The sequence below is a fragment of the Fistularia commersonii genome, chromosome 34 (assembly GCF_037954325.1).
Source record: "Fistularia commersonii isolate RoL2024-O1a breed Wild chromosome 34, RoL_Fcom_v1.0, whole genome shotgun sequence".
Lineage (NCBI taxonomy): Eukaryota > Metazoa > Chordata > Actinopteri > Syngnathiformes > Fistulariidae > Fistularia > Fistularia commersonii.
In genome coordinates, this window is record NC_141317.1 from 4,713,180 (window position 1) to 4,727,452 (window position 14,273).

Sequence of the window (14,273 nt, forward strand, 5' to 3'; positions counted from 1 at the left end):
GAATCGATCGGCGAGAATTTCATTCGGGTTGAGTGTTAGCGATCGATAGTTTTATCCGAGTAATTAACGAGAGCTGGTGTTGAACTGATTAAAGTAATCCATAGTAGGTTTGTTGGTGTAGAGCTTCTTGTTCAGGTACTGCTGGCTGGGTAAGAAAAAAACAAAACAAAAAGTCATATGGTAAGATGCTTGGGAATTGTGAATGTCGAGTGATGCCTGAACAGTAAGCACGGCGCGCTACTCACTGTGCTCTCTGCTCTTCGGCCAGTTGCACGTTGAACCGGTCCGTCTGGATCCTCCTCTCTCGTCTCACTTTTGCACTTCTCCTCTCCTCTTTTTCTGCCTCTTGCAATCCCTTAAGTAGCTGGAGATCCCACATAGCTTCCTGCCTCTTCTCAGCAGCGTGCTGTTTCTAAACAAAATAGAGGGATGCAATGTTTTTGCCACCAGAATTCCAAACCCATTTGACTAAAGCAGCGGTTTTAAACCATGGTTCGATCGAACCCCAGGGGTTCGCTGAGTCGGTCTCAGGGGATTCGTGATGACACGCCCCGCTTGAAAAAAATTATATTTTATTTTTCACTTAAGAAGGGTTCGGTGAATGCGCATATGGAACTGGTGGGGTTCGGTACCTCCAACAAGGTTAAGAACCACTGAGCTAAAGCAATGTTTTTCAACCTAAATCTCACTGTACATAATCAACAACGGATTTTCAGAATAAATAGATTAGCAAATTAGTTCATTTGCCGTCATTCGCAAAAGGCTTTTTTCTACTGCTGAATACACCGGCTCGGTTTGTTATGAGACAAAAGTCTGGAGTCTAGCCGACCACGGTGAAGGGTAACCTCCATGCAAGGTCAAAAAAAAAAATTCCAAATGTTTTTGTGTGCATGTTGTGACTCGTGCACCTGACAGATATTGACTTCGGTACCTGTCTCTCTGAGCACTGCGCTCTTCTCTCCCTGTGGACGGCACTCAGCTGCTCAGGGCTCATCCCTTTCCACCTGTCTACCAGAACCCGGGGCGGCCTCCCTCCTCCCGCGGGTCTCTCGGCTGCCTCCGAACACTCCGTCATCATTTTAGATGTCAGCAACATTTCAGCGAGACTCTCTTTTTCTTCTCTCCTGCGCTGTTCCTTCTGTTCCTCAGCCTGCTCTTCAGCCTTTGGGAAACAGACAGTGGTTAGGCGTAGCCACTGATGGAGGGAGCTTATCACGCCTCTAATAAGTGGTTTTCTCAAGCATGGAGACATAAATTGAATGACCTCCTGAGAGATTCACACTGTCAGTTATATTTGCTTGTGCATCATGCATGTGAGTGGTGATCAGAGAAACCACACAACCGTCATGGAAATACCGTAACCTGACTAATAATGATGCCTCCCAATGGGGCGAATAAGTCAAGTGCATTCAGGCACATGAGGGGAGTGCTAAGGATGGCTTTTAAAACACCCAAGCCCACATATACATCCAAGCGATTTAATCATCCGTGTTACTTGGTACCATCAACTATTATGGCTGCCCTCTTCCAGTGAGTGTCTGCATGCGTCACTGAGAATTGTTAAATATGTTATTTAAATTTCGGTATCCCGTTGGTGTGCTGAAAGGGAAAACGCATACGTTGCATTTTTCTTTGTGCTTTCAAGTCGCCGTACCAGAGCTCGATTGTAGTCGTCAAGTGTGACCCGAGCGGTTCTTTTACGATCTTCCTCAAGTGCGTGTTGACGTCTCCACTGGAGATCCCGATTCAACTGCTCTTCCTGTGCGAGCATTTCTGTGAGAAAACACACGTGGGAAATCATCTCCTCTGTGTCTTTTCCAGCCTCGTTACGCGTTATACAAATTCTCTCTATGACACCCCGTCACATGCAAAGGAGGTTCTCAGGGACAAGCGTCTGTGCCACATGGCAACAAGAGCCACATGTGGGAGTGTGTAAACGTGCGGTAAAGCGAGAAGCATTTGTGTGATCTACATAGAGCGTATCATACCACATGTTGGCTACTGTGCGTCTAGTTCGAGTATGCTCTTTTGTGTGCGCCTCTGGCTTCTTTTCTCACCTTTGTGCTTGTCTCTCATCTGCCGTCTTCCGTTTTCTAATTTTTGAGCTCCAAGAAATTTTTCTTGCTGATTCATTTGTTCCCTTTTCCTTTGCTTTGCTCCATTATCCTCTCCCTTAAAAAAAATAAACGAATAAAAAATTGAAATGTTAATATAAATTAGATTTTTTATTTCAACCCATTTGAGGGACTTTTTCCTTATAAACATCTGAGCTATTGTACGCAGTGATGTGCGGTGAAGTTCGTGGCTGGTGATCCACTGACTTCCTTGAGGCAGGAGAACTGCGTGCCTCACTTAGTGGCTCCTTGCAGCCATTTTAAGATTGGTCAGTATGAGAAGCTAGTAACACACATACAGTTATTGACAAAAAAACACTGTATATCGGACTTGTTGTTCATATAGCAAAAGTATTTAAACATTTTAATAGTGACATACAGAGAGACACCAATAGTGTAGAACATGACAGCAGTGTGCTGTCATTGTGCAAACTACGTTGAGGCTCAACAGTCTGCGGCCTCACCGCATGTCTCTTCTAATTATTTGAACAGTAAATGTGAAAATCCAGGGGTTTTGAATAAAAAAACAATCTAACACTGGTGAAGTTAAATGAAAAAGACGTAAAGAGCAAATCACTGATGAATATAACCGTGTCATTCTTTTTTGATTTGACATTTTTCCTTTCCAAGATTGGCAAGTGAAGCACATCCTCCCCTGCGTCCCCTGACTGCACGTCATTGAGCGGACGCAACCTACCTGGAAGATTTGCATACTGGCAGGCCCCAGCTCACTCTCTGCAAAACTGGCTCTTAATGCCCCCCGCAGGCCACACCGGAGATCAGCATTTTGTGAGTCCTTGGTTCGCTGATGGACGGCCCAGTAGTGGGTCAAGTCAGCATTTAAAGCTGCTCGCATTTCCCTTTCCTCAATGTCCTTTTGCAACAGGATCTTATCATAATTCATTCTCAGTGTATCTGCAACATGTTGGGAATAAATGCACTTGTGAGGATCTTGTGACGATTCCATGAAGTGTGTTTCTTTCTCTGGCATGAAAATATTCTTAGAATGCTGACTTATGAGTGGGGTGAGTAGTTTACCAAAAGCCTTGTCCCGCTCCCTCTCCATGTCTTGCTGTTGTTTTTTCTCCAGAACCTGTTGGTCGAGAGCAGCGAGGTCAAGACCCATCACACGTGACCTGGTGTTGAAGATTCGCTCTTTGCGTGCCGCCTCTGCAGCCCTTTGCCTCTCGATAGCCCCCTTAGTCGACTGGTCAACGCCTCCATCCACTCCCTGCATTTTAAGCTTTTATGAGCCCGGAAGGATTGGAACAGTACTACTGTGGCTGAAATCTTTGCTGGAAAAAGAAATTGAGAATTGGATAAACTATTACACCTTGTTGAATTAAATAATCAGAGTTATATTAATGACATTTACCTGAGAGCATTGCAAACAGTTTCCATGGTGCACTTTTTCATTACAGAAAAATTAGAAAAATAACTTGAGGCATTGACCCGTCAAAGCAATAGGTTTAATACCAAAACATAAAAATACTTCTTAATCAGACTCTCCGTATAAAAATTCCGTTTCAAGTTGTAAGTAACTTATAAATAGCTAAGAGCAATGGGTGTGCTCTAAATAAAGTAATGAAGCTTAGTAGAAAGGGCATAGGGAATCAAAAAGGAGGACTAAAATTTAGATTCATTAAAAAATAAGTGGACTACAATAAAAGTACATCTACTCTATTCGTGACAAGCAATATTTTAACTAGTTCAACAGATAGACCCGGAGGATTTTCGATCTTTTCAAAGTGGATTTACCTGTGACTTCTTCTTGTCAGGAAGTTTGGTGAGCTTACCTTATTCGGCCCCCACAGCTGTGTTTGGATGTACCGTGGTAACCATGACAACGGTTTTTTATTGTTACTTTGTTTGTGCTTTGCATTGTCCTATAACGTGCTATAAATTAAATAAGGACAGGGTGTAATAATTTACAGGATAACGTCGTTATTAATAACATCATTTATCCTGAATTGAGATGTTTAATATACTATGGCTTGTTAAACAGCGAAGTAATGGGAGCCCACTATGCCAAATCTCGCGAGAAACGCTGAGTTTACAGATGACGCGCGCTCAACAGTCTTCCTGTTGGGGTGTAAAATGGCGCATTGTTGTTGCTACCGAAGCGCGTCTGTTTGATTTAAACTATCACGAAGCGGTTTCATTTGCCGTAGGGTGCATTGTATGATGTGATGGATAAATCGTCAAAAAAGAGAGATTCGTGTATCCGCTTGCATGCTTCTGAATTAAGATAGCCCATTGGGTAAACGTCCGTTGTTAGCATTGGCTAGCCACTATTAGCTAGACTGTCTGGATTTTTTAATTGAGGGAGGAGCACGAATTTCTACTTAAAATGGGTTACTTAAAACTAATAGAGATCGAAAATTTCAAATCGTATAAAGGAAGGCAGATCATCGGACCTTTCCACAAATTCACTGCCATCATAGGACCAAATGGATCTGGTAAGTAAAGATAGCGCTAGCCAGTTTACTGCTAATTGTAACGGGTTTCTAATACTGGACAAGTAAACACGCAATATTGAATGATTTGTAGTGTCATAAAATGCAAAAAAATGCTGCATGCACCGTAAACTTTTGATCAGAACTGTTATTATTTCCATAATTGCAACCCTGCTAAATTGTAGTGTCAGTTGCGTCACAGTCATCTCGTAATGGTCACCGTTTAACGTTAACCTCCAGCTGCTATGCAATGTATCGCTGATTTCAAGCAATAAACCATAGTTGTTTGAATTCTTTTGTGCAAGTTTAACATCAGGTCAGACATTTGAATGTATGTGTAATAATTTGAAGGTAGTCGATGAGAGAGAGGAGTATCCAGAGAATAGGATTAGATGGAGAAAGTTGATCCGCTGTGGCGACCCCTGAAGGGAAAAGCCGAAAGAAGAAGGAGAAAAAATTGCAGTAACGGTGAATGCCAGTGAAATTGTAAAAAAAAAACTGTCATTGTTGCAGGAAAGTCCAACCTCATGGATGCCATCAGCTTTGTGTTGGCAGAGAAGACTAGTAACCTGCGTGTGAAGACTCTAAAGGATCTCATTCATGGAGCTCCAGTTGGGAAGCCAGCTGCCAACAGAGCCTTTGTCAGTATGGTGTACCAAGAGGATAATGGAGAAGAACGCTCCTTTACAAGGATTATCATTGGTAAAAGCCTCCCTTTTAAGATGTCAAGATATGATATCTTTTTTAGCTGTGTGAAATTAATTTCTGCCATTCAAAAACATTTACCCTTTTCCTTGGGTTTGTTGTTGATATTACATTTAAGCTCCTAATTTCTGCCATCAACCCTATCTTTTATATTATTGAATGTTATTCATATGAATTACAATTTGATTGTGCAGCTCACAATACTGCCTTTTGTGTTATGTATGTATTTTAGAAAAATGAATGTTTCTTATCATGGGTTCTTATATTTGAATTCAAATTTCAAAAAAGGTTCCTCCTCTGAGTATCGCATCAACAACAAAGTTGTGGGCCTTCCTGAGTACAGCGAGGAACTTGAAAAACTTGGCATTCTCATCAAGGCTCGAAACTTCTTGGTTTTCCAGGTGAGAGGAAAGCAGCGGTATCTGACAGTGATCGTAGTAGTTGTGTTGTTGAGTGTTTTTCGGGTATCTTTCCTACCACATTTAGGGTGTATTCTAACCCCCACCCCCAGACCTGAGACGGGTCACATTCTGGTTAGAATTTTTTTTGCCTGGGAAAGACAAATATTTAATTTTAATCACCCAGACAGGTATAACACTTGAATATTTATTCAAATAGAATACATTAAAATGTCACTTTTTCTGTTTTGTAAGAAATGGTTGTATATATGACTGATTATAAATACCGTAGACGGTTTTATTTTTTTAATGGAAGTGTAGAGCCATCTTATTTTTGGAAAGTGTATCATAGATCCATCCAAAGGTTCCTCATACCGTAGTGTCATAAAATCATGTAGAACACAGTTTTTCATTCTAGATGGAATCTGTTTGCTAATAATTATGCTGTCGGTCATCTTCAGGGCTGTGCCCATCAACTCTTCTTATTTCAGAGATTTTTCAGTAACACTAGTGTTTCCCCACCTCTGATTCTTCCTCTAGGGAGCTGTGGAGTCCATTGCTATGAAAAACCCAAAGGAGCGTACGGCTCTGTTTGAGGAGATCTCGCGTTCCGGAGAGCTGGCCCAAGAATATGACCGGAGAAAGAAGGAAATGGTGAAAGCGGAAGAGGACACGCAGTTTAATTATCATCGCAAGAAGAACATTGCTGCTGAGCGTAAAGAGGCTAAGCAAGAGAAAGAAGAGGTACATGTTCGTTTAGAAATACGACATTCTCATCATCTGTTCAACAGTGTTTGGTGCAGTTTCTTACTTTTTTGGGCTCCTTAACCTAATTAATATTTATTTGATAAGGGTGTATTGTGAACAGCTTTACGCAGACCCGAAGAGGCTTATTTTATCAGCACACTAGATTAAGTGACTGATTTGAATGAATTTCCTCTCCTGCCATATTTGGCCTAGGCTGAGCGTTACCAGCGTCTCAAGGATGAAGTGGCCAGAGCCAGTGTTCAGTTGCAGCTCTTCAAGCTGTACCACAATGAGACAGAGATAGAGAAGCTGAACAAGGAGCTGGGCCAGCGGAATAAGGAGATTGATAAGGACCGCAAAAAGATGGACCATGTGGAGGAGGAGTTGAAAGATAAGAAAAAGGAGCTGGGGAGGTTGATGAGAGAACAGCAGACCATTGAAAAAGAGATCAAGTGAGTGAGAGTCTTAGAACTGCAAATTTTTTAGATGTACGTTTCATATCGCCTAAAACACGCGGACAAAAGATTGTGAATCAATTCCCTGTGTTCTGTCTACAGAGAAAAGGACTCTGAACTGAACCAAAAGAGGCCACAGTACATCAAGGCCAAAGAGAACACCTCCCACAAGATCAAGAAGCTAGAGGCGGCACGTAAATCACTGCAGAATGCCCAGAAGATGTACAAGAAGCGCAAGGCGGACATGGATGAGCTCGACAAAGAGATGAGAGCAGTGGAACTTGCCAAGCAAGAGTTCGAGGAGCGTATGGAGGAGGAGGCACAGAGTCAGGGCCAGGACCTCACCCTGGAGGAAAACCAGGTGGGATTGTGAGAATGTTATACAACTTGCTTTCTTCTTCTTTTTTTTTTTTTTTTCCCAGTATAATATTTTGGCTTCCATGCATCAGAGATGAAAATGCAGTCAAGAATTTTTACCTTGAAATTTTTTTATCATTAGTACTTCAATTTAAATTTTTTAAATCCCACTCTAATCTTTCAGTTGATCTCTGAATTAATTCAGCCACAACTGCTACGTAACTAATACTGGCATCTAAAATCTTTTTGTATCAAATGAATTACTTGAAGATTACAAATGCTGCTATTGCTAGAAAATAATTTACTTCAAATGTCTTTGCCAGTTAAGGAATAAGTAGGAAAAAAAAATTATTGTGTGTACATAATATGCCATTTTTATGGGTGTGTTTTTCTGGGTCCAGGTCAAGCAGTACCATCGTCTCAAGGAGGAGGCCAGCAAAAGGGCAGCCACCCTGGCGCAGGAGTTGGAGAAGTTCAACCGCGACCAGAAGGCCGACCAGGATCGCCTTGACCTGGAGGAGAGGAAGAAAGTGGAGACTGAGGTAAAGGAATCCCTAACGTCGGTTTTCCGGTTTGGAGAAATAGCCTTATTTGAATGCACGCAGTGATGTCTTATTGCTTCTCCTCAGGCCAAAATCAAACAGAAGATCCGTGAAATTGAGGAAAACCAGAAGCGTATTGAGAAATTAGAGGATTACATCACCACCAGCAGGTATGTCGCACACTGAGGTGACATCCTGATCCTATTATGATACTTCTTTCTTACCGCGTTTTCCTTTACGTCTGCAGGCAGTCCTTAGATGAGCAGAAACGCATGGAGGAAGAACTCACTGAGGAGGTTGAGCTGGCCAAGAGGAGGATTGACGAGATCAACATGGAGCTCAACCAGGTAGACGATTCCCACACGTGGCAGGACTGGAATCCTAGATAACCTACTTTGTGCTGTGACTAATCAGGACCCCGTTCCGTCGCTGCGCCGGCAAATGGCGCCAACGTGCTATTCATTTACGACTATTCGGGAAGTGAAAACGCGATAACCGACACTGCTATTGTCGGCTTCTCCGTAGGTGATGGAGCAGCTGGGCGATGCCAGGATCGACAGGCAGGAGAACAGCCGCCAGCAGCGCAAGGCTGAGATCATGGAGAGTATTAAAAGACTCTACCCGGGCTCTGTGGTGAGTCAGCTGTCCGTGGGAACACGATGAACAAGAACAGCTGAATGAAAAATCTCACCGACTAAAATATCAACAATACCCTTTTTCTGTTTTCCAGTATGGTCGTCTAATCGACCTTTGCCAACCCACTCAGAAGAAGTATCAGATTGCAGTCACCAAGGTGCTGGGCAAGAACATGGATGCAATTATTGTTGACTCGGAAAAGACGGGCAGGGACTGTATTCAGTACATCAAGGAGCAAAGGGGAGAGCCCGAGACATTCCTCCCCCTCGACTACCTTGAGGTAAATCCTGGATAGTCATTTGGTCAATGTTTCGTTCTCTTGGAAAATCATAACCGCGAGTATTTTTCGTTCTTTCCGCTATTAATCCAATGGTTCCCGTGTTCCCTCCAAGGTCAAACCAACTGATGAGAAACTGAGGGAGCTCCGCGGGGCCAAGCTGGTGATCGATGTCATCCGCTACGAGCCTCCGCACATTAAGAAAGCCCTGCAGTACGCATGTGGCAACGCCTTGGTTTGCGAAAATGTTGAAGATGCAAGGAGGATCGCTTTCGGGGGGCCGTACAGACACAAGGTAACGAATGTATCAATGCATTCATGATCACTGCTTTTTATGGTGAAGGGAAAGTTCCAATCTTTGACAATGTCAGTGTGATTGATTGTTGTTTTTCTTGTTTGTTTGTTTGTTTGTTTCCCCTCTCCACAGACTGTAGCCCTGGATGGCACTCTGTTCCAGAAATCTGGGGTCATTTCCGGGGGAGCCAGTGATCTGAAGGCAAAGGCCAGACGCTGGGATGAGAAAGCGGTGGATAAGCTCAAAGAGAAGAAAGAGAAGCTCACTGAAGAACTGAAGGTAGCTTGATGGTTTTTTTTTTTCCTGCCTCCTGAGCATGATGTGGCTGCGCGTTCTGGATCTTTCTGAAAGATGATGTCTAAAAATGAACACGGTGGGTTCATGGGACCGTCATCCTTCACAGCTTTTTTCCTTTCACTTGTTTTCCATGTAGGAGCAAATGAAGGCCAAAAGGAAGGAGGCCGAGCTCCGCCAGGTTCAGTCTCAGGCTCATGGTCTGCAAATGAGACTGAAGTACTCCCAGAGTGACCTGGAGCAGACAAAGACTCGCCACCTATCCCTCAACATGCAGGTACATTCTCGTAACAGCCTATTTTATTTGGGCCTCTGTGACCAGCGAAATGACTTCTGCTAATGTGAATCTTTTTTTTTTTTTTTTTTTTTTTTCGTCATGAAGGAGAAATCTAAGCTGGAGAGTGAGCTGGCAAACTTCGGGCCTCGAATCAATGACATCAAGAGGATCATCCAGTCCCGGGAGCGAGAAATCACTGACCTCCGTGACCGCATGAACCTGGTGAGGCTGACAGACTCGTCTTTCAAATCGTGCGTGGCAGTTTTCAGCGACGCTGAAAGAACTTGTTTTTTTCCAGGTGGAGGACGAGGTGTTTGTGGAGTTCTGCAAGGAGATCGGCGTCAGGAACATCAGGGAGTTTGAGGAAGAGAAGGTCAAGAGGCAGAATGAGATCGCAAAGAAGCGGTGAGTCTGATAGAAACTTGAGGTGCATCTGTGATTCTTTTTTTTAATTTTTTTAATTAATTAATTTATTTTTTTCTTTGGTATTGAAAGCCAGGCGCCTCTCTGGCTTAATCCAGTTTCAACATTGTTGGCTCTATGTCAGGGGTGTCAAACTCGCACACACAGGACCAAAATTTAAAGAACGTACAGGTGGTAGGCCAGACTGGTTCGCTGTTGAAAAATTACTTAAATGACCTTATTGTACATGTTGAATCTGGAATTAACAAAGCCTATTAGTTATTGCCTAGAAAACAACATGAAAAATAACTAAAATCAGCATCTATTTCTTATGGGTCTCTCTGGAACTTCCCCTGGGTAAATTCAAGTGAAAACATTTTTCTACAGGACAATACCCAAAAACTAACATCCCTAAAGAAAAATCAAATGTTTGATAGCAGCAAGAGCAAAATTACAAAATGAAACCTCATCAAAAACTGAAAATCTGTTTAAGGCCAGAAATAATGTAAGTTATTGGCTGGATAAAATGTGAATGTAGATTGCAGAACTGGCCTTTTCACACTTTCAAACCTCTCGCAGTGGCAACAAGCTAATGTTACATGTGTAACATCCGTAATACACACGTGACATGATGTCAAGGAGCACAACACAAGACTTCATTTCGGTCTGTGTGCATTCTACTATGAGCAAATATTTCCCGCTGTGCTCAGTTTCTTTTACTTCTCCAAACTGCGCTCTGGTGCTCGGCTCCAACCGCGGCAGTGAAACTCTTTCCAGCGCGTCGGCAAGCACAGTGACATGTTGAACGCAAAGCCTGTTGTTTTCTCAGTCTTGAGTTCGAGACCCAGAAGACCCGCCTGGGCATCCAGGTGGATTATGAGAAGAACCAGTTGAAGGAGGACCAGGAGAAGGTCATGATGTGGGAGCAGACAGTCAAAAAGGACGAGGCAGAAATTGAGAGGCTAAAGAAGGTTGAGACTCGGTGCCCGTATTTGAGCTTTTAAGTTTAATTTTGCGCTCGTGTGCCCTTATTGATAATTCTTTTTCACGTCGAACCTTCCTTCAGGAGGAGCACAGGCACATGAAAATTATTGATGAGACGATGGCCCAGCTGCAGGACCTGAAGAACCAACACCTCACCAAGAAATCTGAGGTCAACGACAAGAACCACGAGATGGAGGAGATCCGCAAAAAATTGGGCGGCGCCAACAAGTGAGTGGCCAAAAGAATTTGAAGGAATAACAAAACATTTCTCTCAAGTGCCTTTGTGTCATCCCTCTGACTGGCCGCTATTAACGATGTTTATCTCAGGGAGCTGACCCAACTCCAGAAAGAGGTGACGGCCATCGAGACCAAACTGGAGCAGAAGCGCAGCGACCGTCACAACCTGCTGCAGGCCTGCAAAATGCAGGATATCAGGCTGCCACTTCGTTCAGGCACAATGGACGACATCAGCCAGGGAGAGGTACGGAGGAAGGAGAAACGCTGTGCTGTTTATTCCGCCATTCTGGATTGCGGGAGACTAAACATCCGCATGATTTGCTTGCTCCAGGGGAGTTCCCAGACAGAGGAGTCCAGCAGCCAGAGGACGTCCAGCAGTGTCCTGGCCAAAGAGGCCCTCATCGAGATCGACTATAGCAACCTGTCCGAAGATCTCAAGGTAGCCAGCTCGTGCCACGAATGCACGCTTCCAAGACACAGACAGAACATTTTGTATTAAATTAATTTCTAATGGCCTTAATATGCAATGTTTTTGTTAATCAAGCCTAACATACGGCTCGCATAGCCTGCTGTAAGTGTCATAGTATTTAATGACTTCTTCCAGGATGCGTTGTCAGAGGAGGAGATCAAGGCGGAGACCAACACCCTGCAGCAGCGCTTGAACGAGCAGCAGAGCATCTTGCAGAGGATCAGCGCGCCCAACATGAAGGCCATGGAGAAGCTGGAGAGCGTGCGGGACAAGTTCCAAGAGACGAGTGACGGTGAGACGTCATAATGCTCTTCATCCTCCGGTCAACGTCTTAATTTGAGGGCCGTCGAGATACAAGGGCTTCAATTTCAGACATCATACGGCTGTTATTAAAAGCCCTAGTTAATACCTCCTACTTCAGATCCAAGGTGCTAAACCTTCTCCATCAGCCAATGTAATTAAAAAAATATAAATTTGAAGATATTGCTGAAGAAGTTAGTCACATAGTTGAGAATTTTTTATCCCTCGCTGTGAATGAAGAACCTTGCGTTGAGTGGGTCGGTCAAAGTTCCAGGAGGTGCCGTTTGTTTTTCCAACATCGTTCTGTGTGATGGGGAACCTGACTTCGCATCTGCTTCTCTGGTGTCAATAAGTCTCCGATAACATCCATTTTTCTGTCAACTAAGAGTATTGGGAATAAAATGCAGTACTTATTTTGGCGACAAACCTCTTCAAAACCCCATTTCCTTAATTCTTCCCTTTACTTCAGAGTTCGAAGCTGCCCGTAAGAGGGCCAAGAAGGCCAAACAAGCCTTTGAACAGATCAAGAAGGAAAGGTTCGATCGCTTCAACACCTGCTTCGAGTCCGTGGCCACCAACATCGACGAGATCTACAAGGCCCTCTCGCGTAACAGCAGTGCCCAGGTACGCCACCGCCGGACTCTTCTCCGAAGCTCCGTCCCAGAATTAGCATTGAATCAGGTCGTCGAGTGACAAGTAAAAATCGCGTCCCTCTTCTGCAGGCTTTCCTCGGCCCGGAAAACCCCGAGGAGCCGTATTTGGACGGCATCAACTACAACTGCGTGGCTCCGGGGAAGCGGTTCAGACCCATGGATAACCTGTCCGGAGGAGAGAAGACCGTTGCCGCCCTGGCTCTGCTCTTCGCTATTCACAGGTGAAAAGAAAAGGAGAAGGCCAGGAAAATCTGTCCGTGTTAAATGCTGTCCTTTGCGGTGTCAAAACTTAATATTGTTGCCAACGTCTCCCCAGCTACAAACCCGCCCCTTTCTTTGTCCTGGACGAAATTGACGCCGCCCTCGACAACACCAACATCGGAAAGGTGCGTCCTTGAAGCGCGCGCAATGCGCTGACGTCAGTCAAAAATGTGATTAAACCCGAGGGGTTGTTTTTCCTTCTCGCCCCCTCAAGGTGGCCAACTATATCAAAGACCAGTCGGTGCAGAACTTCCAGGCCATTGTCATTTCTCTCAAGGAGGAATTCTACACTAAGGCCGACTCACTCATTGGTGTTTATCCCGAGGTAACGGCACCACGCAGACTGCATTTCACATTCCTTGGATTCATCCTCAAATACACTCCTATCTGTTTCGCTTTAATAATATTCATATCTCTCCCCTCTCTCACACAGCAAGGAGATTGTGTCATCAGCAAAGTGCTCACCTTTGACCTCTCCCAGTACCCGGACGCCAACCCAAATCCAAACGAATAGCACGAACTTTGCCATCACTGGCGTGGGCAGGTTGGGCAAAGCTCCTTCTGCTTCACTCTCTCTCTCTGGATCGCTCCTCTGCTCTGTAGCCGCAGATCATGTATCGAGTAGGTCCCCCACATGTTATTTTTTATGCTGTTTTGTTCTTGTTCTTTTTCTATTTGCTTAAGTAGTATCTCGGTGATGTTCTTGGTTTGTTTTTAAAGTAGCACAGGCGTCCCACATAGGCAGTAACAACCACCATGTACGTACCATGATACAAGACAGCCCAGCCCTGATCAGTTATTGCTGAAAATTCTCTCTATTCATTTTGGACTAAATTGGGAATCCTTTTAAAAATAAAAGCTTTTTTTTTTTTTTTTTTTTTAAGACATTCTTCTTCCCCGGTGAATGGATCCAAACAACTTTTATATTAATATTGTCTCTCTTTAAAACAGTGTGTGCCAAGGGCCTTGCCTGACCTCTGTCGTGTACATGCAAAGATGTTTTTTTTTTTTTTCTTTTCCCACGTGTATCTTTTTTTTTTTTACACTGAACCAGGAAGCTGTCACAGAACAGCGGATACATTCCTGTGTGCATCAAAAAGAAAACAAACAAACCCTCTCGTGTTAGTCGCGGCAGGCAAGGCAACAACTTGATCAGGAATTTTCATCATGACAGAAATGTGCTGAGGTGATAACAGCCGCATAAGTGATGATTGTGTTTCCCGAGTCATCTTCTGAATCAGCGAATTGGCAGCAGTGAAGCGTATTTTGTCTTGTTTGTTTTGAATACTTGGCTTTCAATAAATCATTTTCGAATTATTTAAAATATTCCTCTCTTCTAATTCTCTTGTTTGAAAGCTCAGTGTTAGCTTTTTTTTTAACAAATTTCTCACCTTTATTTGAACCTGCCTTGATG

At 43.7% G+C, this 14,273-nt stretch overlaps 2 protein-coding genes across 2 annotated transcripts; one reads left to right on the forward strand and one right to left on the reverse strand.

Annotated features, from left to right (window-relative positions):
* Positions 1–18: 18 nt before the first annotated feature.
* Positions 19–3,351, reverse strand: ribc1 (RIB43A domain with coiled-coils 1). Its single transcript, XM_086141120.1, has 7 exons — positions 3,153–3,351; positions 2,812–3,029; positions 2,058–2,172; positions 1,655–1,773; positions 932–1,162; positions 246–412; positions 19–145 (listed from the first exon to the last, which is right to left on the reverse strand). Exons 1-7 carry the CDS (start codon positions 3,349–3,351, stop codon positions 64–66), a joined length of 1,131 nt encoding a protein of 376 aa, XP_085997246.1. The 3' UTR covers positions 19–63.
* Positions 3,352–4,190: 839 nt separating this feature from the next.
* Positions 4,191–14,185, forward strand: smc1a (structural maintenance of chromosomes 1A). The gene is made up of 26 exons (XM_086141420.1): positions 4,191–4,573; positions 5,084–5,272; positions 5,564–5,676; positions 6,214–6,417; positions 6,634–6,872; positions 6,978–7,236; positions 7,634–7,774; positions 7,862–7,944; positions 8,022–8,121; positions 8,300–8,407; positions 8,505–8,690; positions 8,803–8,982; positions 9,115–9,261; positions 9,416–9,553; positions 9,659–9,775; positions 9,852–9,958; positions 10,785–10,926; positions 11,022–11,167; positions 11,267–11,420; positions 11,508–11,615; positions 11,781–11,937; positions 12,415–12,569; positions 12,668–12,819; positions 12,915–12,984; positions 13,074–13,184; positions 13,293–14,185. The coding sequence occupies exons 1-26, from the start codon at positions 4,465–4,467 to the stop codon at positions 13,371–13,373; spliced, it is 3,696 nt and encodes a 1,231-aa protein (XP_085997546.1). The 5' UTR covers positions 4,191–4,464; the 3' UTR covers positions 13,374–14,185.
* Positions 14,186–14,273: the final 88 nt, after the last annotated feature.

Coding starts and splice junctions, on each gene's coding strand:
- ribc1 (XM_086141120.1), bottom strand. CDS start 3,351: ATGCAGGGAGTGGATGGAGGCGTTGACCAGTCGACTAAGGGGGCTATC. Junction 3,030..3,152: donor GGAGCGGGACAAGGCTTTTG/GTAAACTACTCA, acceptor AACATGTTGCAG/ATACACTGAGAATGAATTAT. Junction 1,163..1,654: donor ACGACTACAATCGAGCTCTG/GTACGGCGACTT, acceptor TGTTTCCCAAAG/GCTGAAGAGCAGGCTGAGGA.
- smc1a (XM_086141420.1), top strand. CDS start 4,465: ATGGGTTACTTAAAACTAATAGAGATCGAAAATTTCAAATCGTATAAA. Junction 9,554..9,658: donor ACCTATCCCTCAACATGCAG/GTACATTCTCGT, acceptor TTCGTCATGAAG/GAGAAATCTAAGCTGGAGAG. Junction 12,570..12,667: donor CGCGTAACAGCAGTGCCCAG/GTACGCCACCGC, acceptor CCTCTTCTGCAG/GCTTTCCTCGGCCCGGAAAA.